This window comes from Bipolaris zeicola, assembly GCF_000523435.1.
Source record: "Bipolaris zeicola 26-R-13 unplaced genomic scaffold scaffold_21, whole genome shotgun sequence".
NCBI classification, from domain to species: domain Eukaryota; kingdom Fungi; phylum Ascomycota; class Dothideomycetes; order Pleosporales; family Pleosporaceae; genus Bipolaris; species Bipolaris zeicola.
This window is the reverse complement of record NW_006912070.1, coordinates 28,236-53,778: the sequence shown is the minus strand read 5'-3', so window position 1 is coordinate 53,778 and position 25,543 is coordinate 28,236. Positions and strand designations below refer to the sequence as shown.

Below are 25,543 nucleotides of genomic sequence, written 5' to 3'. Positions count from 1 at the left end.
CAAACCAAACATTCTGGAATAATTGCTCACAGCGGCATACAAAACGAACAATAAGGATTTTGACAAAGTATAATACCACATTACAACTTAGAATGATATTCTTAAGCCACTAATCCGAGTCCATTTCCAATTTTAACCTAAAACGCATCGCTATATGTACAAAAAACACAATCTACCTCTCCTTCAGCAAATTCTCCGCAACATCTCTGAGTACAAACTTCCTAATCTTGCCACTACCCGTCAGCGGAACCTCAGCATCGCAATCCTCTCCCAACCAAAAGATATGCACGGGGGCCTTATGCCTACCCAGCACTTTCCTGACCCAGCCCTGTACGTCAGCAAGATCAGGTTTCGGCGTATCTGTCTCGCGAAGCAAAAACGCCACAGGAACTTCCACCAAGCGGGGATGCGAAACACCAACGACAATCGCACGTGCGATAGACGGGTGTTCAACAAGCCGCTCTTCAATCTCAAGAGGATATATATTCTCGCCTCCTATTTCACACACATCAGCACTTCTCAGTACATAGAAAGGACAAAAGACAAAAACGTACCTCTAATGATAATATCCTTGAACCGCCCCGTAATCGTACAATACCCATCGACATCCAACACCGCCTCATCCCCAGTATGCAACCACGGCTCGCCATACTCATCGTTGAAAATAAGCTCAGCCGTCTTTTCCGGGTTCTCCCAGTAACCTCTACAAACCTGGTATCCAGCGACGCAAAGCTCGCCTCTCACGCCAATGGGCACAACGCGGTCGTTGCGGTCTACAATCTTGACTTTGGCATGCGGCAGCACGGTGCCGACGGTAGTCAAGCGGGCATGCAGCGAATCCGTAGTATGAGCATTGAACACGGTTGGACTTGCCTCTGTGAGTCCGTACGAGGATGTAAAGTCCGTCATGCCGAGTTCGGAGACCATGCGCTCCATGAGCCATTTGGGGACGGGGCTACCGGCTACGATGCCGGTGCGTAGTTTGCTTTGCCAGCCCGCGGGGCGCGGGACGTCCATTATGGATTCCATCATTGCGGGGACGCCGTGGAGCGCGGTGCAGTTCTCGGTGGAGATGGCGTGCATGCAGGCGATGGGGTCGAAGGCTTCGGCTGGGAAGACGATGGTGGAGCCGTGGGTTAGGACGGCAAGGACACCGAGGGTGAGGCCGAAGCAGTGGAAGAGGGGAGGTGGACAGCAGAGGGTGTCCGAGGGGCTGAGTTGCATGCGGTCGCCGATGAAGCGGGAGTTGTTGATGAGGTTGCTGTGATGTGAGTTTGTTAGTTTGGCTGGGCATACATCGAAGCGTGTGGAGGAAAGAAGAAGGGAAGGGAGAAGACTAACTAGTGTGTTAACATGGCTGCTTTTGGCTTGCCTGTGCTTCCACTGGTGAACTGTAGGTTTGCTACGTCATGAGGACTTATTATGCCGTCAAAGATGTCGAGGATGTGCTCGGGAATGTATTGAGCGTTGTCGATGAACGAAGAGTAAGTGGTAAAGGAGTCATTTTGACCTCGTATTAAACATACGGTCTTGAGATCTGGGAGAACTGATGCTATGTCTTTTTGACTCAGTCTTTTCAGTAATGGGATGTTGTCGAATCGGGCAATGTTAGGGGTAGTGAATAGAATTCTGCACTCTGCTTTCGTTAGCCTTCCCAAAAGATTTCTGGGATTAATGTTTGGAAAAAAGACGTACTTGTATGCTTCAAAGCAAACTCCATCTCCGTTGCAGTATAGGTATTGTTGAGAGTGACGCATATCGCACCGACTCTTGCACAGGCAAAGAATAATGAAATGTACTTTTCACAGTTCCCGCTCATGATACCTATCCTATCTCTTGGTCGAACTCCTTCTTTCAACAATGCTCTGGCCAACAAGCTTGATTCTGCCCATAGTTTCTGGTACGTCCAACGCGCACCAGTCCATGGTATGACGACAGCTTCGTTGCTGGGGTAATGTGCGGCTTGTTGTTGGAGTAGTTGAGAGAGTGTTAATTGAACCAGTGGCGGGTCGAGGGGCCCTGTGACGATGGAAAGGTTGGGATATGGTGGAAGATCGTAAGGGTCGATCTGGAGAAGTGTTTGGTTGAGACGGTGCAAAGCGTCGTTTCGAGATTGGTCGTAGATTTCCGCCATTATGGCTCGGGGTTCTTACTGGTTCTTGCTATAGCAAAATATTGGTAGCATAACAAGCAATAATGGCCAAGGGGTCAAGAAGAAGTGAACTGTTCGATAGCAGTTGCGATGAATGGGATCAATCAACTGGGAACATAGGCAATGGAACACAAACGACGTGAGATACCGAAAAGAAGCCGTGTCGTATGGCACTTGGAAGCAATCGAAAGACTGATGCCAACCCCTCAAGGCACTTTCTGGTCCAATTTGCCCCCGGTAGCAACGAGGGTGATGATGAGTATTTCGCCGATTGCTCGGATCTAAGGACAAGAGCGGAATGAGCCATCCTGTGTGCCACATTTCCTGCGTCTTGGACATACACGCACAAGGGCGTTAGGCATTGCCCGGGTCGGATGATGCTTGATCCGGAGTAGTGTAGAGAGTACGAGAAGTATCGACATTACAGAGTCAAACGATCCACCAGCTTATCTCCTGCTCTTTCCGACACAATGCAACTAGCAGCGCCATGGCATGGCCCAGCATGGGTCTCCACATGATGGCGAGGACCCTATTTCGAAGGAAGGGCGATCGTCCAAAGCCGTCGTCAAGCCGCGCAGTTCTAGCCGCGCCTGGTGACAGCAAGGGGCGTGCTCATCCCTGTCGTCACAGCAGCCAGCGAAGGACCGCCTTTCATCTCATCTGATAAGATCAATTACCGCTCATGGCTGGTGCGATGTCGGTGAGCGTCGAATGGAATGCTTCAATAGTGGGCGCATTGACGTTGCAAAATTTTATCAGATCAAACGTAACTTTTTTATCAGATCAAAAGTTAGCGTCGCCACATGGGGTATTGCGTGGAGACAGGGTCGGCTGGGAAGACCGACTAGTGGCTGGGCGAACATCATGGAGCGTTATCAGATCCGCTGGCCTGCCTCATCAGGCATTGTCACGTCATGCTGGCGCTTCGAGTAAATTTTTTTTCTCGCGGAGCTTTGCACAAGTTGGAAACATCAAGTGGAGTGGCTATGCCCATTGGGTCTTGCCGGCTGCAATGCCGTTACGTCTTGCAATCCACCACCACACTCCCACACACCCCATCGTCGGATTAGTGCGCCAATATCCGAGCAATAAGGCCGCTCGGTTCTGCTCGCACGGCCAGTTCACACCCTCTTGTGGCGCTACGCACAGGACGGATCAGATAAAAATTTGCGGCTAAATGTCTGATCCGCATTTTGCATGTGGGATGCAGCGCGGGGGGGGGGGGGGCATGGCTGTCATCACATGTTTTGTGACGGACATGCAAATACTCTCTAATGTCGGGTATGAGTCGTCCCCTGGTACAGACGAAGCTACACATACTCTAGAATATGAGCATTCCGGAACTCAGGAGAAGCAGCATGCACGGATGGTGAGTGTTCCAACGATTGAATATTGTCGTGTATAGTATTGATTGATGATGTGTTATTATGAGATATCAAAGGGAAAAAGCGCTACGTGATCAATTACAATTTGGCACCTGCGTCGAGACTCGGCCTGACCTTCTTCTCTCCATCCCATGTGAATGGGCTCAGAGTGAAGAACTTCTCCCTGTTAACCATCATGAGTGCACTCCTTTTGTGCGGGAGGTCCATAAGCTTTTCAACGTGGAAACCATGGGCAAAGTCATAAGCCAGAACAGTACTGCTTGTGGCTGCCGGCTCTCCCACTAGGTTCCATGTGCGCGGCTCGTCAAGGAACATGTAGTGCATTAGGCCCGACCACCATGCAGAGACACGGTACGGGCCTCTGAATCTTACATCCCCTACCAAGGAGTGTCTTCCCCGATCGTACGGCGACGATTGGTAGTGGGCGCCCATGTGATCCTCCTATATGTTTGTTAGTACGTAATTACATGACGGCAAGCAGAAATAAACACCTACCATTGCCCAATAGACTTCAAAATAAGCAAAGAGAATATCGTCAAACGCGGCAAACATGGTGAGCACGTGGGGGTCCTCGTGCAGTTTGCGGAGATATTCGCGGTGCTGATCAAGGGTACCGGTCTCATTCCAGCCAGCAGCTACGCGTGGGTCATTCTGCCACTTGTTGAATAAGCGGAGATGCTCATCGTTGGTGTAGTCAAGAGCCACCATGGTAAAGTGTTCCTTCAAATGTGGTATCCATCGGCTATAGATGATAGACCCTGGCTCTGGCTTGGGCTCCCGAACAGGATGCATAGTATGTCGGGGCAAAGCTGGAAATTGAGTACTTGGTGCATTCTGAAATGGAAAAGGGGGATACTGTCTGCTGGCTGGCTTGCCGGAGGCATCGAGGTGTGGCGCCCACACCGGGCGGGCTCCGAACGGAGATGCGGCACCCTGCCAAAAGGTGCCTCGGAAGAGAAGATGGCCGTCTTGAGGTGCTTCTGCTCTAGACGGTTTAGGATGTGGGTGGAAGAGACCAGTGACATACAGTTCATGAGCTAGTGACTTGGAATCCTTGCCGGAGAGAATAACGCGGAAATTCTCTACTAGAGGATGCAGTGAGACCAACGCATAAGCGATGAGCCAGACCTGTGGAACTGTAGGTCTATCCTGGTTCCAGGTAACAGTTACATGGGGTGATCGTCGAGCGCGTGCCCAAGAACTGTTGTCTCCCTTTGATGGCCCACTGTCTTGGCTCGGTGAACCGATGCCACTGAACGAGATATCTTCATTGTGCAATACAACTGGAGGTGTGACCTCCTTGCCAGTTGTGTTCGCCGAGGAAATCCGGATCTTGTTGTTGGTAGGTTTTCCTTTGGGAGCGTCATTGACGACTGCGTATGCCGTAAGATATGGGTGAGGAAGTTTGAGAATGAATGGTTCTTCTGCCGCAGTTGGCTTCGTTTGTTGGCTCATTTTCGAATATTGGATTTTGCGCTGGTAGAAGGGGAGACCCAAGAAGATTGTATAAAGAGCCTTTTCATAGCCGGGATGTGTTGCTTGAAGGCATCCAACTTGGATACAGCTGCCCCGGGGCAGTTTAACCGAGGTTGTCCCTAGTAACCGGAACAAAATATGTGGGTATGCTAGCCATTGACGGGCAGCAATTGCCAGCGCTTGCGTGGGTGGCCGTGGTACGATGAAAGTCCCGGGTGGGTGGCTGATCGCACTATGTGGGTCTTATGCTGCCACCCTCAAACCCATGCAAGTTGTCGTACATGTGTGGCGTGCATTTACAGCCCATCCATGCGGCCCACACTAGCTGTCGGTGACATCGTTGTTTTGAGCCTGGATATCGGGGTGTCTGGCCGTTGCTGGATAAAGCTCGGATCTTTTTGTTCTACGTACGAGTTGTGCATGATCGCTGCTGTGGTATGAAATTAAACTGCTAGTGTCGTATCACGTTTTAGAACTTGCAGCTTTCAAACATAACAGCGCGCGGTGTCTGTCCTTGTTCTATCATCTTCCACACAATAACTTCCGCCGAAGAAACAAGCAGCACTATGAACGCAGCACCAGTTTCATCGATGGCGCAACCTACCCCTTTGTATGACCTCGTTTGCATTGGCTTCGGGGCAGCGCAGCTGGCTACGGCTATTGCGAATAGCGAGTCTCGAGCACCGTTGAAAGTGCTTTTCATCGAAAAGAAGCCGTCATTCTCATGGGGCTCGACTTCAAATTTATCAAGGACACGAATGGAAAGCCCATTCATGTACGACCTGGCAACACTTCGGAATCCGAGAACAGCCTTTAGCTACGTCAACTACCTTCTAAATCGCAAGCGGCTTATCGAGTTTGCAAACTCCGACCGTCTCAATCCTTTGAGAGAGGAATTTGCCGACTACATGAAGTGGAGTGCTGAGCATTTCAAGAACGACGTACGATATGGTAGCGAAGTTGTCGGGGTAGCCCCAGAAGTCGAAAGAGATGTTGTACAAGGCTGGAAGGTAGCCGTCAAAGATAATACTGGAAAAACATGGGTGGTGCGAGCGAGGAGCGTTGTTGCACCGTCTCCGTCCCGGACCAGTGGACCAACCGCACAATCACTACCGACAACAAACTTCTTAGCGGGCCAGCGTATCATCTCCATGGACGATTATCCTTCACGAAGAAACGAGCTGCGAGGTGCCAATGAGCCACGACTCAACGTATCCGTAGTCGGCTCTGGCGAGAATATGGTAGAAATCGTAGATGATCTACTATCTTGTCCTCGCCTGGGCAACATTACAGTAGTTACGGAAAGCGATTCGCTTGCTCCGTTGAGGATTCTGGACGATGCAAAGCCTCCACAACCCCAGCTGTGCTCGATCTGGGCGAAGCCGACAAGCTGTCAGACGCCGTCTGTCACGGAAGCACCAGAGCACATTCAGAGAGTTTACATGCGTGCCTACGAGAAGCAAGTCCAATCCAAGGGCGAGTTCAGACTCCGCGTCATTATCGGAAAAGACTCCTCTGCTGCATGCTCGGGCTCCAATGTCATCATCAGAGACACGGCGACAAGTCCCTTTTCAAACTCTACCCTGTTCCAGAGCGTGGATTCGATCATCCTAGGCTGTCGGCCCAAGGGAGAAAGCCTGGAAGAGGTGCAGTTCAAGCGCGGCGCTATTGCAGAGGGTTGTCGGCTGTGGTTGGTGTCCTCAAAGTCCGATGGAGGGCGGACACTGGCCAAGGACGTAGCGTTGATGGCTGGAGAAATTGTGCGCCAGGCATCCAAAGGGTCCAAGGAGGTAGGGGATGGTGCTGCATCGGTCCAAGTGCAAGCAAGGATATAGAGTGAACGACGTGGGTGGCGGTTGTCCAAAACGGTGTAGAGCTAGCGAAATTTTTATCTGATCTTCCGAGTAATCCGTGCGGCCCGTGCGTCAGTTACACTTGTTGCACTGACCATGTCCGAATATCGCCTGCTGCCAAGTCACACACACAGACGTCCATTCTCCACTACCCAAGCTCAGCCCACATTGGCACCATGCAACGTGCCTACTCTACGAATCCTCTAGTACTATTGCATCTACCACGCATTGATTTCACGTGATGCCATTCCCAACGGACACGCCGCGAGCAATTTCCACCGCCCGCCCCGTGTCGATCCTGGCCGTCGCCTCTCAATGGGGCCATGGCGCCCAGCTGCCCATATGCAGGTGTCCTCGCACAGCTTCATGAAATCGTACGGCAAGAGACACCTCCTCATCAGCAGTTGAACACTCTTTGTATGTTCCATGCCCATCAGCATGCCCTCACGGGCCTCTATTAAGCCCTTCTTCGGCTTCCTCCATCTTCTCTTTTACGCGGATCCGACATGGCTCGACAGGATACTTGTTCTCGTTGGCAGCATAGCTGCCATCGCAGCAGGCGTGCCATTCCCACTCATAGGAATTGTCTTCGGCCAACTCGTCGATGAAATCAATACGGTGACCTGTAACAACCAGGCTGGCGGCTCCACGCCATCTGAGGAATCTAATATCACACCCAAAATTCTCCTCCTGGTCTATATCGCCATTGCCAGTTTTGCCTGCATCTACACGCATCTGGTATGCTGGAATCTAGCTTCCCAGAGGTTGGCTCAACGTGTTCGGGATCGCTACCTCCGCAATCTCCTACGACAAGATATGACCTTTTTCGATAAACTCCAAGCCGGTGAAGTATCTTCTCGTCTGAATGGTGACATTCAGGCAATTGAAAGTGGTACCGGTGAAAAGGTTGGCGTTGCTCTGACTTGCATATCCTTTTGTGTCACAGCATACATAGTCGGCTTCATCAAAAATGCTGAGCTAGCGGGTATGCTCGTGTCTCTGATCCCTGCGTTCTTGCTCATGGCAGTAATTGGAGGCCGCTTCGTCGGAAAGTATAGTACCAAGTTGGCGGAATGCTTTGGATCCGCTAGCGCCATCGCGTCTGAAGCTCTTAGCCATGTCGGTCTTGTCCATGCTCTTGGGGCCAATACCAGACTGGAAGAGAAGTTCAAGGGACATTTGGAAAGTGCACGAGATCAGGGAATCAAGAAAGCAACTGCTGCTGCTATTCAGGCTGGGCTGCTCTATTTCATTGCTTTCTCAGCTAGTGCACTTGGTTATTGGCAGGGTAGTCGCAGAGTCGCAGATTCTCTTGAGGGCAAGGGTAGTGCGACTATTGGAGAGATCTACACAGTCACATTTATTCTCTTAGATGGTAAGCTCGATACCTAGATTTGCGAATTTCATATGTTAACGTTGGAAATCTAGGTGCTATTGTTCTGAGTCAGATTGCGCCCATGCTACCACTGTTCGGAGGGGCCATAGCTGCATTCGAGCGATTGCGAAAAGACATTGAAACCGAACCCACCATCGACAACACCTCCACCACTGCGGAGAAGCTTTCCAAAGCAGACGGAGAGATTGAGTTTCGCGATGTGGCTTTTACATACCCATCCCGGCCTGATCATCCTGTGCTGAACAGCATTTCCTTGAAATGTGAAGCCGGTGCGTATACTTCGCTCATGATGAAATTTCTCATCTCGCCTCCCAAATTTCGAAATGCCTAGAATGCTAACTAAATGGTTCCCTAGGCCAACTGACCGCCATTGTTGGACTGTCTGGAAGCGGAAAATCGACAGTGGCGAGTTTGATTAGTCGATTCTATGACCCACAGTCAGGAGATGTGCTCCTTGATGGCCGTAATATCAAAGACATCAACATAAAAAATCTCCGAGGCTTCATCAGTCTAGTCCAACAAGAACCATCGCTCTTAGATCGCTCCATTCTTGAGAATATCGCCCTCGGCTTAGTCAACTCTCCACCTCATGCTCATCTAGAGAAGACCTTGTTGAGTGGAGTTCTTGCTGGGGTCGCTGAAGATATCAGGAAAGGAAATCAACTCAATGAAGCAGCCGAGAAAGCTGGTAAAGAGGTGAGTTATGTTTTGAAAGAATTAAAATTCAAAAGTCGCTGTGCTAAGACAAATATACCCAGGTTGTGGAGATTGTGCAACTAGTGCAACACGCCGCCGATCTCGCCGACGTGGCAATATTCATCGACAGGCTAGAATTCGGATTCGGTACCTCTGTCGGCTCAAGCGGAAGTCTTGTTAGTGGCGGGCAAAAGCAACGAATCGCCCTTGCTCGAGCGCTCGTTCGGGACCCTAGGATTCTCATTCTAGATGAGGCCACTGCAGCTCTGGATTCCGCAAGCGAGCAGCGCATCCAGGCCGCTATTGAACGCGCCTCTGCGGGAAGAACTGTGATTTCAATCGCGCATCGACTTTCAACGATCAGAGCTGCTTCTAAGATCATTGTCATGAAAAAGGGCAATATTTTGGAGCAAGGTACTCATGAAGAACTTTTGGAATTGGACGGATCATATGCGGACATGGTCCGATTACAGACTGTCAAGACAGAGGATGGTCCTTCCAGCTCCAGAGCCAGTCTGGAATCGCGTGATGTCGATACTCTGTCGGACGAAAAACAGACAATGAAAGCGCAAGAAGCTGACCCTACGCCCGTAAACGACTTGAGCAACTCAGACTCTGTCGAACCAATCAAAGGCGCCGTTATTGCGGGATCTATCAGGAAAACGATGCTCCCCTTGACCCGGCCATATACGCTTCTTATCCTGTTAGCGTTCTTCGCAGCGTTGATAGTCGGCGGCCAATATTGTGGCTCTGGTCTTCTCTTCGGTAACATTATGGGCCTTATGGCTCCCTGTAATGATCCAGACTACATTCGCTCCCGAGGCGAGCTGCTCTCCGGGCTTTGGTTCATGTTAGCCTGCATCGCTTTCCTTGCCAATTTCACCAGCTGGGCGGCGTTTGGTCTTCTCTCGGAACGGTTGATCTACAAGGTTCGTAACCTAACTCTGCAGACACTCCTTCACCAACCTCTGCAATGGCATGAGTCTGAGGCGAGAAATCCTTCAATGTTACTTGAGTACATCACCAAAGATGGAAACTCACTAGCAGGATTCAGCGGTTCCATCGTCGGGACTTTGTTTTCCGTTGTGGTCAACTTTGTAGCCGCCATCGTCCTGTCGCACATCATCGCATGGCGGATTGCAATCGTATGCCTCGTGGTAGTGCCTCTGCTTCTTGGCGCCGGGTATATGCAGTTACGCGCAATTGGTCGCTTCGCTGTCAAGCACGCTGGCGCATTTTCGTCGTCGATTGGTGTTACAACTGAAGCGATCTCAAACATCAAAACAGTGCATGCTCTTTCAATCGAGGATGAAATCCTACAGACGTACCGAAGATCTCTCAAGGCTCCCAGAAAGGAAATGGTCCAACAAAGTTTCAAGACGAATGTCTGGTTAGCTGTCGCCAACTCCTGTGGTAGCTTCATCTACGCCTTTGCCTATTGGTGGGGATCAAAGAACATCATCGAGGGAAGGTACACCCAGACTCAGTTTTTCATCATACTTATTGCAATGCTCATCTCCGCCCAGCTCTGGGGTCAGCTATTTACGCTCGCCCCAGAAATCGCAAAGGCAAAGAGTGCCATCTCACGCATATGCGGGCTCATTGAACTGGGAACAGACGCATCCGGCGTAAGAAATGGAAAATCTACACCCAATAACGACTTCCAGGAGAAAGGAGACGATGTTGAGGCGCTGGCTGAGTCAACTTCACCAACATCAGCACAAGGCGGCGCTAGGGTTGTATTCCGAGATGTTGGATTTTCCTACCCAGCTCGTCCTGGTGTTCCAGTTCTTACATCACTGTCTTTCTCAACACAACCAGGCCAGTTTTGTGCTCTGGTTGGGCCTTCTGGCGCAGGAAAAAGCACTGTACTAGCACTCCTGGAACGATTCTATCTTCCTTCAACGGGCAGCATCTTCATCAATGGTGTTGACATATCGCGTCATCACGGTGCCTCATTCCGGGACGATATTGCTTACGTGCCACAAGAGAATGTACTCTTTCAAGGGAGCATCAAATTCAATATTTCATTGGGAGCGAGACCTGGTCATGTGCCATCAGATGAAGAGATACATGAAGCTTGCAAGTTGGCAAACATTCACGAAACCATCATGGAACTTCCACAGGGATACGACACGGAGTGTGGATCCAGTGGCAACCAACTTTCTGGTGGACAGCGTCAGCGCCTTTCCATTGCGCGAGCTCTGATACGGAAGCCTAAACTACTTCTCCTCGATGAGAGCACAAGTGCGCTGGATGCGGAAAGTGAAAAGGCCCTGGAACTTGGCCTTGAGCGCGCGGTGAAGGGTCACGGGGTCACAGTAATTGCAATTGCACACCGATTGCGGACGATTGCAAGGGCTGATGTTATATTTTTGGTTGAAGCTGGGAGGGTGGTGGACCAGGGACGGCACGAAGAGCTTGTACAGCGGAGCGAAAGCTACCGTGTCAATGCCCTTCACCAAATGTTGGGATAGATACTATGTTATACTATTTCTAGGTCGTAATAGCACTTATGCCAACTGCACAGCATCTGGCAGCCTCTTCTCTGCGCCTTCTGGTAACCATACGAACAAAGGAAGATTATCATCTACTTTCAAGTCTTTACCTTCTACCGATTTGATACTCTGCAGCGAAGGTTTCAGGTTTTCTTTCAATCTCCTGCAACCCATCTTCTCGTAAAAGCGCACACCGTCTTTTGAGCTTTCAATGTAAACCGGCAGTCCGGTGTTTTGAGAAATAGTAATGCCGTATTGAAAGATTTTTTCCCCGACACCCTTTCGCTGATATTCTGGATGAACGGCTATTACGTGGCCATACATGTACTTTTCGTTGAGCCAGAGCTTCTCTCTAGTCTCCCAAAGCGGGCTGATCAATGCTTCGGCTTGCTCTCGTTCTTTTCCTTCGAGCCAAGACATCTCGCCGCGCTTCCAGTCACTGGGTGTAATGTATATGTCGAAAATTGCCATGCCGACTATTCTATTAGATTCGGTGTCGACACACTTCAAAGTATATTGCGTTTGGCTGGTCTTCCACCACTCTTGAACATGATTCGTGTGCCCCTGTCTTGGCGACATCAGCCCACATTGCAATATTACGCGACAGCAAAAGACGGTGGGGAAGACAAGAATGCAGCACACGTACCGAAACTCGGATTTTGGATTGAGCAAATCGGCTTCTGTGGCCGAGGGAAACAAGGCACGTGTAACCGGGTTGTTTTTGAAGGTCTCAAAATACACATCATACACGTCGCTGATGTCGGGTGTAAGAGCGGGTAGTACCACAAAACCCATTGTTTTTGGCTGATCGAAGATCGAACTGTTTGGTAGTGTAGACAAGCAGTAGAGGTGGGTCCTAGACCAAATGATCTTCAAGCAGGAGAATAATGGATGAATGATACGACAAGGCTTGACAGCTGTGTGAACAAATCCGTGCAGATTACGATGAAATATTCACGATCTCGGAGAATGACTACAAAGCTAAGTTTCACACTACAGGTGCCGAGGCTCACGACGCATTCAACATCGGTTAGAAATGTTGAGAGAACGAGCCGGACGAGAATGGCGCGCCTTGTCCGCAAGCATGTCCTGCCGATCACTGAATTGATCACCTGCTCCGCTGCACTATAAATCGCGCGGAAACTAGCGTTCAATGGCCGTCGGGCTGAGGGAAAAAAATATTGTGCCGTGGACGGACAAACAATCCCTACCGGAGAGACCCTGGACGTGTTGCTATAGTCCATTGCAGTGTCAATCAAAGTTATCAGATCCGCCCTAAGCGAAACTTTACACCTCCCGGGCTAGAGTGTATGACCGAGCCTGAAACCTTGTCAGCTGCGTGGGATGACGAGACCAGCAACAGAGTAAGTATGAATGACCGTTACGACATAGGAAGGTCAAGAATATACGCCGCTGATTTCAGATGCAGGTGTGGCAGAGTAATTGACGCTGGGCGTCGGGCGGGCCCCAATCCCAATATTCCCGTGACATTCGGCAGATAATTTTTTCTCAAAGCCATGCAGCACACCCCCCTGGCAGCCAAACGCCATGGATCAGCAAAGTAGGCGGGCCTAAAGCGCATCATTGGCAGCCCTGGAAGGATGCGGAGCCCTTGCCGTTATCAGATGGAACCCATGGGCGTATTTGGCGACGTAACCCTGCATGCGCTTTTCCCAGGCTGGCCGTTCCGTGCTTGCATTGGCCGCCCACCAAATTTATCAGATGAATGCTCATGACGCCACCCATGGGCGCTAAGATTATCTGATCCGCTAAATGTGGGGTGGTTATCCATTGTCAGGAGAGTTTTCATTACAACTAAACCCCGGTACTGTCCTGAGTGTGCTTCTTCCCTGCCCACTTACGTTACAGAATGAGCAATGCAGCCGACTCGAGCTGTCTGCCGGGGCAAATGAGCAGAATTTGCCTTCGTCTGATGTACGAAAGCAGTGGTGCCGACAGCAGTCCGATCAAGAGGCCGTAGCGGACTGATGGACGAAAGCCGGTGTGTCACCCGAACCTGGTGTATGGAGTGCTAGGCCTAACTGCGGGATGAAGACTGAATAGAGAGTGCTGATGCACGGGTGGTCTCGTTATGCATCTTCTTGGAATCATCTACTACTAAAGAGTGGGCTTTTGAGTCGTGCTCCACCAAGATTGACATTATATTCAAACCGCCGACGTCGGGGAACACGTTTATTTCTTAGTTATGAAGAGACCACACTCTAGTCTGGATAACAAGATGCATCTTCCAAACGGCAGAGAAAACACGGTGCGCTTTAGTGGCGTTTCCGAGGAGCCTGCTGCGAAGAAGGTACAGAGCAGCAATGGTCTCGACGCTCAGGAACACGCCTTGCAATCAGAGAACCTCACTGGAGCTAAGCACACAAATGGAAATCCTTCCAAAGCAAATGATATTCAGGTACATCTGCCTAATGGCACAGATCGAGACTCAGTGCTGGACACTGTCCTGACAGCCTGGGCAATACTCATACAACGCTACCAACGAGACATCTTCCACCAGTTCACCTGGGGACAGAAGGACCAAGAAAATGCTGCGATACAGTGCATTTCTGTCGCTGACATCGACTGGGCAAACCAACAAACCGCTGCTAGCCTGAGAACGAAGATCGGCAGCGTCAAGTCGAATCAGTTCACGCTCAATGAGACTACCCTTTTCTTCAATGATGGCGCTAATGAAGAGGTACGTCCTACAGTACATTTGAATCAAATGCATAGCTAACAATACATAGTGGACGTTTGAAGTCTTACTTAATGTTCGACAAGACACATTACACGCCACCTCAACATGGCAAACAACAACCATGTCTCAACATCAAGCTGTTTCACAGCTACACTTTTTTGCTTCGATTCTTGAAACACTTTTCAAAGATGTCGATCATCCGCTCTCCCATTTTCACAATGTCTCAGGAGATGAGCTTGACGAGCTGTGGAGCTGGAATACGCCTCTACAGCCGGAGCTTCGCTTCTGTATGCACGAAAAGGTGTCTGAGAGAGCTGCGTTGCATCCAGAAAAGATTGCTATAGATGCCTGGGATGGCACCTTGACGTATGGCCAAATCGAAGATTACTCTGATAAATTGGCAAAGTTACTGCGATTGCTGGATGACTCGTCCAACCGGATTATCCCAGTGTTGTTCGAAAAGTCGAGATGGACGTCAGTAGCAGTGCTCGCTATCATGAAATCAGGCGCATGCTTTGCACTGCTCGATCCAGCCCAGCCGGAAGGTCGGTTACGAGCGGTGGTCCAGCAAGTCAATGCCAAACTTTTTCTCTCTTCCAAAGCACAATCGGCCCTTGCCGCGCGAGTGGCACCTTCTGCTACCATCATCCCGATATCCAAATCCAAGTTCAACAAAATATTTTCTCCTTATACGGCAGAGCAGCCGAACAATACACTTCCGCCTGTCTCGCCGGATCAGCCATTGTACATTCAATTCACCAGCGGAAGTACAGGTGTTCCCAAGGGATGTATCCTCACCCACAGCCAGTATACGTCTGGTGCGATACCGCGTGCTGCAGCTGTGGGATACTATCCTCATTCTCGCGTACTGGATTTTGCAAGTTATGCTTTCGATGTGTGCATCGACTCCATGCTCTGCACACTGGCGCATGGCGCCACACTCTGCACACCCTCGGATGAGCGACGCATGAACGACATGAGTGGCGCCATGCGTGATATGCGAGTCACCTTTGCCGGTATGACCCCGTCGGTCGCTCGAACCTTGGACGTGGATATTCTGAATAATCTCGAATCTATCGCGCTGGGAGGTGAGGGTGTCTCGATAAGTGACGCCATGTCATGGGGTCAAAGGACCAGAGTCGTAAATGCTTACGGTCCATCCGAGGCGACAGTGGGAGCCACTATCAACGATGATGTAGCTGCCAAACCTTACATCACAATGGGCAAACGCAAGGGCTGCGCCCTCTGGCTTACCGAACCTGAGGATCACAACAAGCTAGTACCTGTTGGTGCAGTTGGCGAGTTGCTGATTGAAGGCCCCATTGTCGGTAATGGTTATCTGAACAACCCGTCCAAGACAAAGGAGGTCTTTATCGAAGACCCTGAGTTCTTGCTCAAAGGAAGTAAGAGCTATCCCGGCCGACATGGACGCATCTACAAGACTGGTGATCTGGTGCGTTTTGACCCAGATGGCAATGGCGAGCCCATCTTCGTCGGACGCCAGGACCAGCAGGTCAAGCTACGCGGACAGCGTATCGAACTGGCTGAAATCGAATTCAACATGCAGAAGCATCTGCCTCCTGATACGCAGCTAGCGGCTGAAGTCATCAAACCAAATGGTGGCGAGCAGACATTGGTTGCCTTTCTTGTCGAGCAGAAGAAGAACGGAATGCGTCACCTCGACGGCAACGTCTTCGGAAGCTTTACAAATAAGTTCCAGAGCGCACTCAGGGATATGACGAAGCAGCTCTTTGTTGACCTGCCCAGTTACATGATACCCAGTGCCTACATTCCGCTCTGGAAGATGCCTCTGCTCGTCTCATGTAAGACGGATCGGAAGCGGCTGCGTGAGATTGGTGCTTCCGTCACTCGTCAGGATCTCCGCCGCTTCAACTCGGCTGTATCCGAGAAGAAGGAGGCTACAACAGAAATGGAGCTGAAGCTTCAGTCGCTTTGGGCGAAGCTGCTTGGCGGAGACGCTGATTTCAGCGCCAATGACAATTTCTTCAGCATGGGCGGCGACTCTCTGAGAGCAATGAGATTGGTAGCTGCTGCAAGAGATGAAGGAATCGTGTTGAGCGTACCAGATATTATGCTTAACCCGACGCTATCGGCTATGGCTAAAAAGGCCAGACCAGTCTCTGCAGAAGAGACAAATGAAGTCCTTCCATTCTCGATGATTGGGAAGGATTGGGATGCCGATGCAGCACGGCAAGAGAGCGCGAGGCTTTGCGGCGTTGATGCTGCGAATGTAGAGGATGTTTATCCTTGTACGCCTCTTCAGGAAGGTCTTATTGCCCTGTCCGCCAAGTTCCAGGATGCATACGTTGCTCAGCGTGTTGCGACACTCCCATCAGAAATGGCATTGCGCTTGAAACAAGCGTTCGACACCGCTACGGAAGGCTCACCAATCTTGCGAACGAGGATCGTCAACTTCACTGGTCGTGGCTTGTTCCAAGTTGTACTCAAGGATGGGCAGTTAGTACGCGAGCATGGCACTGATGTCTCTGAGTACCTCAGACTTGATCGGAATGAGCCTATGGATCTGGGGACTGCCTTGTTCCGTTATGGCCTCGTCAAAGAGCCTGGAAGTGACCAGATAAATTTTGTCATCACGATGCATCACGCCGTCTATGATGGATGGTCGATGCCTCTTGTATTCGATCGCATCAATCGTGCTTTCAATGGCCTTGATACCGAGCGACCAACGTCTTTCAAACACTTTATCAAGCATCTCATCAGTCTCGATCCAGCAGATGCTCAAAAATACTGGAAGGAGCGCCTAGAAGGCACAAGCCCCCACCAGTTCCCTCCTTTGCCGCAAAAGGGATACACTACTCAGGCCGACTCCCTGCTTGAACACTACGTTACCGTCCCTACCTCAGCGCATTCCAAGCTTACCCTAGCAACCATCATCCGCGGTGCATGGGCTCTTGTATCATCGCTGTACATGGGCCACCCAGATATTGTCTTTGGCGAAACACTTACCGGTCGCTCCGCACCTGTCCCCGGTATCGAGCAGATTGAAGGGCCAATGATCACAACCATTCCTATCCGCGTCCGCCTTGGTCTCGATCGTCCCATTTCCGAGTACCTCCAAAAGATCCATTCTGCGACCGTAAAACAAATTCCTCATGAGCACTTGGGCCTCCAGAATATCCGCCGTCTGAGCAAGGATGCACGTGTTGCCTGTGACCTTCGTACCGGTCTTGTACTACACCCCAAAGAAGAGGAGAACTGGGGCACAGTCGGTATCGAGACTCCTGCAAACACATTCCTTCCCGCCAATGATGAGGAGGGAGCACGCGAGGCGCTCAAGTTCAACACTTATGCTCTCATGCTGGTCTGCACGCTTGAAGAGAACGGCTTCCTGATCATGGCTAGTTTCGACTCCAACTGCATCAGCAAAGAGGCAATGGAGAGGGCGCTTATTGTACTCGACCGCATTGTTCATGCTTTCTTGGGTAATCCCGAGAGCAAGCTGGGTGATGTAGCAGTCCTAGATCCAGTGGAAGCTCGAGATGCGGAGGCTTTGAGACCAAGGGATGTCATGAGTGACAGTGCACTGGGCATGTCGCCGATTGATGGGCCCGAATCTATGGATGCTAGCATGAAGGAACTGTCGCCCAGCGAAGAGAAGCTGCGAAGTATACTGAGTCGTATTTTGGGCATGAAGGAAACAGATATCAGGCCAAGTGATAGCTTCTTTGACTTGGGCGGAGATTCTATCGGTGCTATGCGTCTCGTTTCCGATGCCCGCGCTCAAAGCCTCAACCTGACGGTTGCCCAGGTCTTCCAAAGCAGCTCCTTGTCTGACCTGGCCGCTTCAGCAAGCAATGAACGGGAAGAAAAGCTGGCGGAAATTCTTAGCCGTATCCTAGGTATGGCCAAGACCGATATCAAGAGCAGCGACAGCTTCTTTGAATTGGGGGGTGATTCTATTGGCGCAATGAGGCTGGTCTCGGATGCTCGCGCGCAAGGGCTCAACATCACAGTTGCACAGGTTTTCCAGAGCAAATCTCTTGCCGAGCTTGCTTCATCAGCTGAGGAAGAGGCTCCATCGCAATCCAAGGTTGATGTTGATGCACCTTTCATCGCGCTGGGCAAGGATGCCAACCTCCACAGCCCAGATCGTGTTGGCCTGTACCTTGAGAATCAGGAATGGGAGATCACAAATATCTACCCAACAAGACCACTGCAGCAACTCGCAGTTGAGGGAACTGTGGACCTACCACGATACTCACTGCGTTACGAGCTGATCAAGTTTGCAACTCCGATTGACTGTCAGAAGCTGGAGGAAGCATGCCAGGAGCTTGTGGCACGCAATGAGGTTCTGCGCACTGTTTTCGTCAAAGACGACGAGTTGACGCTCGGTGTGGTTCTATCCTCACTGAGAGTGCCCTACACCGAGACTGCAGTCCCAGAAGGTGAAGACGCTGACGCCTTCATCCAGGCAGGCATCAAACAGGACATCGAGGCACCCAAGCCATATGGATCATCTTTTGTCGCCTTCAACCTCTTCACACATACCAACGGCGCCTCCACCCTCGTCTTCCGAATCTCACACGCCCAGTACGACGAAATCTGCCTGCCCATACTCTTTGAGCAGCTCTCCGCTCTCTACTCAGGGACCACAGTCCCCGAAACCGTGCCCTTTAGCAAACACGTCAACCACGTCGTCCTGGACAACATCCCCAAAGCAATCCCATACTGGACGAACCTCCTCTCCGGCTCCGAAATGACCGTCTTGAAACCCAGCATCCCACTCACCCACCGCGGCCCCGCAGACATCTACAGAGAATTCGACATTTCCCGCCGCCCCGCCAACATCACCATCGGCTCTCTCCCCACCGCCGCCTGGGCCCTCGTCCTCTCCCGCCGCCTCAACCTCACCGATGTCGTCTTCGGCGAAGTCGTCTCAGGCCGCAACGTCGGCGCCCCCAACGCCGACCGCATCTTCGGCCCCACATGGCAATACATTCCCTTCCGCGTACCCTTTTCCAAATCCTGGTCCTACCTCGATCTCCTACGCTACGTGCAGCACCAACACATGACCTCCGCCGCGTACGAATCCATGGGCTTCGGCGAGATTGTCAAGAATTGCACAACTTGGAAAGAGGACGAGGTGCAGTGGTTCGATACCGTCGTGCATCAGGCGCCGGCGTGGGTCGAGGAGTTGCCGTTTGGAAATGGCGTCGAGGCGAAGTTTCAGACGCTGTATCCGCATGGTGAGCCGTTGAGAGAGTGGAAGTGTCAGGCGTTTGTGAAGGAGGGGGGGAAGAAGTTGGGGATTGAGATTGTGACGTTTGAGGAGTGGATTGGGGAGGCGGAGGGGGTGTTGGAGGAGGTTGGGAGGGCGTTGGAGTGTTTGATGGAGGGGAGGGCTGTGGAGAATATTTTTTGAGTGTGAGGGGGGGAGAGTGTGAGGTGATTTTTGCTTGATTCTGGGGGCAGCTGATGATAGATCTCGTATGTAAGGTATTTGTAGTTTCTTGTACTTTTTAATGCAATGTTCTTAGTGTTGTTGTTACATACATGTTATATGATTCCATCTGCGTAACCGCTTGTGATGTTTCCTAGAATATTGAAGTTCTCCGGAAATATTGTGTACTTTGTTGAATGAAATCCTATAAGTCCAATATGGTTCACTCACCATAGCCATATCACAAAGCTGTCATGAACGCGGTACCTAAGCACGCAGCGTAACCCCGAATTAAGCTTGAAGCAGTTGTGTTTTCCCAGTTACTTTGATAGGAATGCTGTACAAAACCCCGGCATATGTCGCAAAGTCCACCAGCATGCTCTAGCTTAATAGATCGTGGAACACAGTGTGCTTGTTGATGGGTGCGTGTATCATTTATGAAGCGTCGCGCAATATTCGATCGTCAGGTCTTGGTAGAATTAACGGTACCTTTTTGGGTCCTCTATACGTTGCATGACAGCGGGGAGGTGCATATATGTTTATATTATTATACCCCTGTCCCTCTTGACAAGTCTCCTTAAAGTTATGACGATGAGCAGCATCTGGTATATCAATGTCTTCATCGGGAAACTTGGCATGCATGTCGATAGTAAAGTTTATTACCCTTGTGTTGTTGCAAGGGATCCATCCGATCTATCATACCCCTGAGCTTCAGTCGTCGTCATGAAATTCGTATGGTACATACGTTTTCTCATTCCCGCAGCGACAGCTATGGCTGGGGGAGCCGAGCACGACGCAGAGGCCATTGCGGGCTCCACCCCAGAACCCCAAGCGAGCGCTTTCAAGTGCGACACCCGTCGAAAATTTTGCCTGGATGAGGTGGTATGGGCAAAAGGTACGTGGCTGTGCATCTCGATTCCACGCAAGCTATCCCTGCTCTCAGGACATGGATGCAAATATAAACTTTTCGGCCCGGCTGGCTTCCTACCAAATGGGTCAAACGGCCGTTCTGATTAGAGCCAGGCGTCGATTATTATTATTATTATTATTCCATTATAGTCCTGTATCAGCCGTTGGCTATGTAGGACTTTGGCCAAAGGCCGTTCTATCTGACTAGTTACAATTTGGTACGTTNTGCTGTATTGCGTNACTATGGTGCTTCGGCCTTTGTCTAGTTAAGCTAGTGCTAGCTTTCTAGACGCCTGGTGCTAAAGAGCAGTTTGGTAACAGGGAGAGATGTAGGGCAGCTAGGCTGCCTTCCAGCGAGCTCTCTAGCCAGGCGTCGATTTTTAAAGACTATTGCACATATACTGCCGCGAACAATACGAACACGATGCACTTTCCTGCCACGGGTGTATGAGAACGCCATACCCCACACTCCACTGCGCAGCCTCCCCTGGCGCATGGAACTCGGCCTTCGCATGTATCAATGGGCAATATCGTTTCGCATACCGGTGCAAGTACTGGTGCCGCGAAGGCACATTTTTGAACGAGTAGCAGAAAGCTTTGGGATTTTGTCGAGGATATTCAAGAGTGCATACGTCAGCAAGGGGAACGGTAGCTACCGTACCGTTGCTTGAGGGTGACGACGCCAAAATGGCATGTTGCCGTAAGGTTTTGCTTACAGCCGATCAAAACAGGGGGACCGGTAATGAACGAAAATGTGTCATCATCCTGGTTGTTTTCACTCCGATTCTCGAGGTGTATTGGCTGAGCCTCATCGGTTTGGTTTTCTGGGATGCTCGAGGTCACCCTTGTTCACGTGATGCGGCGTTCTACGTGAAAAGGTTGTAGAGTAGTGGTGGCTTGTTCATCCCTTTGTCTCCTGAATTATGCGTACCATTTTCTGTACATTTAGCCGCTTCTTCAGCGTATCCTTACTCCCTGATTGTTATAGGAACTATGGATTTGCTGGTCCGATCGCCTCTCATTGCAATACTTCTGGCTTTGGGTACTTTAGTCCTATTGGCGACAGCGAACATCTTTGCATATTGTTCAAGACAATCTCATGGATATCAAATCCGGTGCATTCGCGATATCCCTAACTTGGATAAGTGGCGGAGGTATCTTTGTCAGTATTCGGCGTGGCTATGTTGATGGCACGATTTTGCAACGTTAAAAACACACGCACCAAATTTCCGACTTGTCGCCCCGAACCGATATGAGTAGTTTGCATACTCTGAAGCGGTAGAGGATGAAATATGGTTTATGGAAAATTCCATTCCCGCTCACTGGGTAGTCAACAAGGTGGACGACCAAGTGCAATTGATGTTGGCATAGCCACCTTTACGTCGAGAGAAAGGCATGACCGATGCTAGGAGGGCAAACTAGAGATGAGCTTTTCCACTCTATTCACAAAGTCACCATTTCATGGTTAGGAAAAGACCAGGCGGGATAAGATACACTACGCTTAGTGCACCTTTTTGACCTTTAGCTTTTCTATCAACCTGAAAAAGTCAAGGTATCAAAACTACTACTCGTGTCGATGACTGGCAAATACCAATTTCTGGGGCGCCTCCAGATATTTTCTGTACTCCGAGACGTTTTCACGAAGGCGAGTTACTGCTTCCGCAAGTGGATCAGTAGGGGTGTCTCGATATCGACATTGACATAGCCATGAAAAAAAAGATAAATTTATTCTCGTCAACACTCTCATACAGTGAGGACACGTTTGGTACGGAATTCACATAGCCCTGACTACGCAACAGGCCATTCTGCCCTGTCTTCACTATACGAGAAATGAATGCAGCAATGCTCAAAAGGCGCAGCCCGACATTGAGGCATCTTCAAACACACATCGTGAACAGTGCCAATGTCCAACTCTCGAAACGATAGCCCAGAAAGTAACTTCGTATGGTCGGTCAAGACTTTGGAAGAGCATGGCTGGTCCCAGGTATTACAGCACCCCGCCGACTCTAGACATCGATTCGGCTACCTTCCCCGCGCAATTCGGTACACATGTTCTTAGGGGCAAGGCTCGGGACTTGGATGAGAATCTCGCATTCGTTGGTGCCGTCTCAACATCAAGATTTTCAGCTCCGCTCTCATTTCAAAAAAGCACCAAAAAACGTTGAGCAAATACATTCTTACACAGTCCCCACATCATTTTAGCATCAACCTCCCATAATCAGACCTTTTTGCTGCCTGGGCGCAGCAACCAGTTCACATCAATTCATCATGGCGTATTCGGCGCGATTTGTATCATTTTAAAAGTCAAAAAGAGGATGAGCGCATAGAAGAAGAGTAAGTGTATACACAGGGTGTAAAATTATAGTATCTGAAAAAAAAAACCCCAAAAACAGGCTTCTTGCGGAATGGAGTCCGAAAAGACACCCAAAGACGCGTCGCAAGGCATGAAACAATACAAAGAGAATATTTAGTAGTCATATTTGTAGCAGAGCGGCACGCTGAGAGTGTCGACAAGGTCCCTGATGGTGAGATCTGGCATCATTCCGTAGGTGTTGACCGTGGTGTCGAGAGTGAGAGGGTTGCCGGCGGCGTCGACTCCGTTCATTTGAGAGAGCCATTGTGGGTTCTTGTTGGTGTAGAGGCGTGCATTGCGGTCGATGAAGGCGTGGTGCCAAAAGAAGAAGGGTTCACAAGGAGAGGCCTGTACATCCATCATGGGGCCTCCGATTCCGTTGTGGCCGAAGGAGTGGTAGCCTACGAAGGTACATCTGGTGAATCCAGCATAGTCTGGGTAGTTGCTGCAAATGTCGATGTATTCTTGGTTGCAATTCTTGGTGAGGGAGCCATCACCGTTGCGCGACAGACAATGAGGCTGGTTGGATGAACCGGGGCCGACATTGCAGATAAGGTTGGCGAATTGCTGCAGACTTGAGTCAGTCGTTGGTCTGGGAATGCAGTATTGGTCTCAACTTACACCATCCCTTACACACTGGTTGTTGATTGCGAGGCCTCCAAGCCATCTGGAACTGAACAGAGAGGATGACGCAAAGCGGCCAGCATAGCGAGTTTCGTCGAACCAAAGCATGGGTCCATCGAACCCACATTCATTACGCATCATGCGCTCCAGAAGAAGAAGCATAGCCCTGTGCCAGAAAATAAACTTGCCATTGGTGTGGACGTTGGGTGTGAGAAGCTGGTGGAGCGCTGTCAAGTCTTCATATCGGCTTTTGGATTGGGAAAATTGACCCGAGGGAGAGCGGCCCATCAAGCACTTGATGCCATCGAAGTATTTTTGCCTGTCGGTATCGCTCGCTCGGTCCCATTCTACGCGGACACGAGGATTCGAGCATCTCTGGGCGCTCTGACGCTTTTCGTGTTTCCCAAAGTCAATCACCTCGCTGATGTTGAAAGTGTAATGCTCCAATTGAGCTCTCGCCTCCTCGATGGGCACCGCCGTGTGCGAATATTCCGTCTTGAAGGCCTCAGCGGGCAGCGCCTTAGCGACACCATTGAGCAAATCCGTCAGCAGGTTGGTAGCCTCATCGGATAACTTTGCCGTCAGTGCCGTGAGCGATCCTGCCATTACTTGGGGCGACGGGAGGGCGTTAACGCCAACGGTCATGGCCAAAGTGGCCGTAAGAAGTCCGGTCCGCATGATGAAGGCGAGGTGTTGTATTAAATGTAATTGTAGGTACGCGAATGGCAAACTTGGTGAGAAATAAAACGAATGACTGTAGCCCAAAAGCGAACGGGAGCTGCGTATGGACAAGAAAACGAGCAAGCTGCCCAAAAGGTAAGAGATTGAACCCGGGCGGGCCTGTCATCCTTATAGCTGGACCTGCATGAACCGGCCGCCTCTGCCTGTAGCGTGGGTGGGCGCTTTGTCCTGCAGATCATTACGGCCCACTGGCCCCAGCGGGTTCCCATTTTCGACACCTGGTCATGGGTTCTGGAAATACGGACAAAACGCTTCTTCCCTAGGTGGCCTAGGTCTGCAACGTTGTATTGGCAAATAAGTCAGCTTACACGAGCTATTGCACCGGAGGCGAATGAGAAAGGAGGCGCCTAAGCCGCTTCTGGCCTGTGGCTAATTCGACGTTGCCGAGCTTCCTTGTCAGGCTTACTTTGTGCTGCCTGGGAGTCTCCTAGTAAATCATGGCCTAGCTTCCTAACTCTTCTGCCGCATACGAAACCAAGGAAAAATCGAGTAAGGACGTCGCCGGCGCCCGAATGCTGATGATGACGACGGATGACAAACGAACTGCTATCCTTAAGGGCGGTCTGCACATCTCCCTACAAGCCCTGTCTTGAGCTAACGATTCGATTCTGACCAAAGTTAGAACCCAAAAGCCGTATAGGTGGGCCGAGACATCGTGTTCTTCAACTTTGCTTTGGCGATTTGGTACTGTCCGGGACCCAGATATAGAACCATAGTAGACGGAACGGCCCTGTGCTATGCTCGGAACTGGCAGCACGTACTCCACGTGCGCCGCCATAGCCATGACCATGGCCATGTACCACGACTTGGCGCCTAGTCGTCATCGTTGGCAATTGACATATGCACATGAACTTTAACTGCCTCTCGGTGAGGGGAACATGATGCTCTTGGTGCCAACAAATCAACTGAATGGGCCAGACTACCGTGGACTCCCGGTAGCGGGGAAAAGGGCTGCATGCTATGACTTTTAGGAACCTTTGTGACGAGCCAAAAGGGGCTATCGACGCCAGCTAATAGTGTCGTACGGGGCCAGAAGCCGGTACTTCGAATCGTCTCGGTCTGCGCATGTGTACACGTACACGTGTGGATGTATGTTTGCGCCCATTTGGCAACATTGTAGACAATCCCTTGGTGTGGAAGTACTTGCTCTACTTAGAACCGAAGCCCCGCAGATAGCGCCATAGTATTATGACTAACAGTGGGGCTGCAATTTCCGCTCGGACGATCTAGATAGTACTACTATTTTGAGCTCATGAGGATCCAAAAATTCAAATTGACCCTCGATACACCATCGTATTCTTAATCAAAGACCAACGAAAGATTTTGAGGGTTCGATA

At 50.5% G+C, this 25,543-nt stretch overlaps 9 protein-coding genes across 9 annotated transcripts; 3 read left to right on the top strand and 6 right to left on the bottom strand.

Moving 5' to 3' along the window:
• Positions 1-172: 172 nt before the first annotated feature.
• COCCADRAFT_87266 (uncharacterized protein) lies at positions 173-2,134 on the bottom strand (the record flags this gene model as incomplete). Its single annotated transcript, XM_007710767.1, has 4 exons — positions 173-495; positions 555-1,261; positions 1,342-1,636; positions 1,696-2,134. 4 exons carry the CDS (start codon positions 2,132-2,134, stop codon positions 173-175), a joined length of 1,764 nt encoding a protein of 587 aa, XP_007708957.1.
• Positions 2,135-3,615: 1,481 nt separating this feature from the next.
• On the bottom strand, positions 3,616-4,992 carry COCCADRAFT_87303 (uncharacterized protein; the record flags this gene model as incomplete). The annotated part of the gene is made up of 2 exons (XM_007710766.1): positions 3,616-3,978; positions 4,033-4,992. The coding sequence occupies 2 exons, from the start codon at positions 4,990-4,992 to the stop codon at positions 3,616-3,618; spliced, it is 1,323 nt and encodes a 440-aa protein (XP_007708956.1).
• A 587-nt stretch (positions 4,993-5,579) lies between these two features.
• Positions 5,580-6,848, top strand: COCCADRAFT_87296 (uncharacterized protein; the record flags this gene model as incomplete). Its single annotated transcript, XM_007710765.1, has 1 exon — positions 5,580-6,848. One exon carries the CDS (start codon positions 5,580-5,582, stop codon positions 6,846-6,848), a length of 1,269 nt encoding a protein of 422 aa, XP_007708955.1.
• Positions 6,849-7,292: 444 nt separating this feature from the next.
• On the top strand, positions 7,293-11,435 carry COCCADRAFT_87438 (uncharacterized protein; the record flags this gene model as incomplete). The annotated part of the gene is made up of 4 exons (XM_007710764.1): positions 7,293-8,241; positions 8,295-8,531; positions 8,618-8,958; positions 9,021-11,435. The coding sequence occupies 4 exons, from the start codon at positions 7,293-7,295 to the stop codon at positions 11,433-11,435; spliced, it is 3,942 nt and encodes a 1,313-aa protein (XP_007708954.1).
• A 36-nt stretch (positions 11,436-11,471) lies between these two features.
• On the bottom strand, positions 11,472-12,251 carry COCCADRAFT_2203 (uncharacterized protein; the record flags this gene model as incomplete). Its single annotated transcript, XM_007710709.1, has 2 exons — positions 11,472-12,024; positions 12,103-12,251. The coding sequence occupies 2 exons, from the start codon at positions 12,249-12,251 to the stop codon at positions 11,472-11,474; spliced, it is 702 nt and encodes a 233-aa protein (XP_007708899.1).
• A 1,444-nt stretch (positions 12,252-13,695) lies between these two features.
• COCCADRAFT_2202 (uncharacterized protein) lies at positions 13,696-19,561 on the top strand (the record flags this gene model as incomplete). Its single annotated transcript, XM_007710708.1, has 2 exons — positions 13,696-14,157; positions 14,207-19,561. The coding sequence occupies 2 exons, from the start codon at positions 13,696-13,698 to the stop codon at positions 19,559-19,561; spliced, it is 5,817 nt and encodes a 1,938-aa protein (XP_007708898.1).
• Positions 19,562-20,014: 453 nt separating this feature from the next.
• Positions 20,015-20,248, bottom strand: COCCADRAFT_87258 (uncharacterized protein; the record flags this gene model as incomplete). Its single annotated transcript, XM_007710763.1, has 1 exon — positions 20,015-20,248. A coding segment is annotated over one exon (234 nt), but the record flags the coding sequence as incomplete, so codon positions are not given.
• Positions 20,249-20,868: 620 nt separating this feature from the next.
• On the bottom strand, positions 20,869-21,183 carry COCCADRAFT_87259 (uncharacterized protein; the record flags this gene model as incomplete). Its single annotated transcript, XM_007710762.1, has 1 exon — positions 20,869-21,183. A coding segment is annotated over one exon (315 nt), but the record flags the coding sequence as incomplete, so codon positions are not given.
• Positions 21,184-22,955: 1,772 nt separating this feature from the next.
• COCCADRAFT_33898 (uncharacterized protein) lies at positions 22,956-24,143 on the bottom strand (the record flags this gene model as incomplete). The annotated part of the gene is made up of 2 exons (XM_007710736.1): positions 22,956-23,408; positions 23,463-24,143. The coding sequence occupies 2 exons, from the start codon at positions 24,141-24,143 to the stop codon at positions 22,956-22,958; spliced, it is 1,134 nt and encodes a 377-aa protein (XP_007708926.1).
• Positions 24,144-25,543: the final 1,400 nt, after the last annotated feature.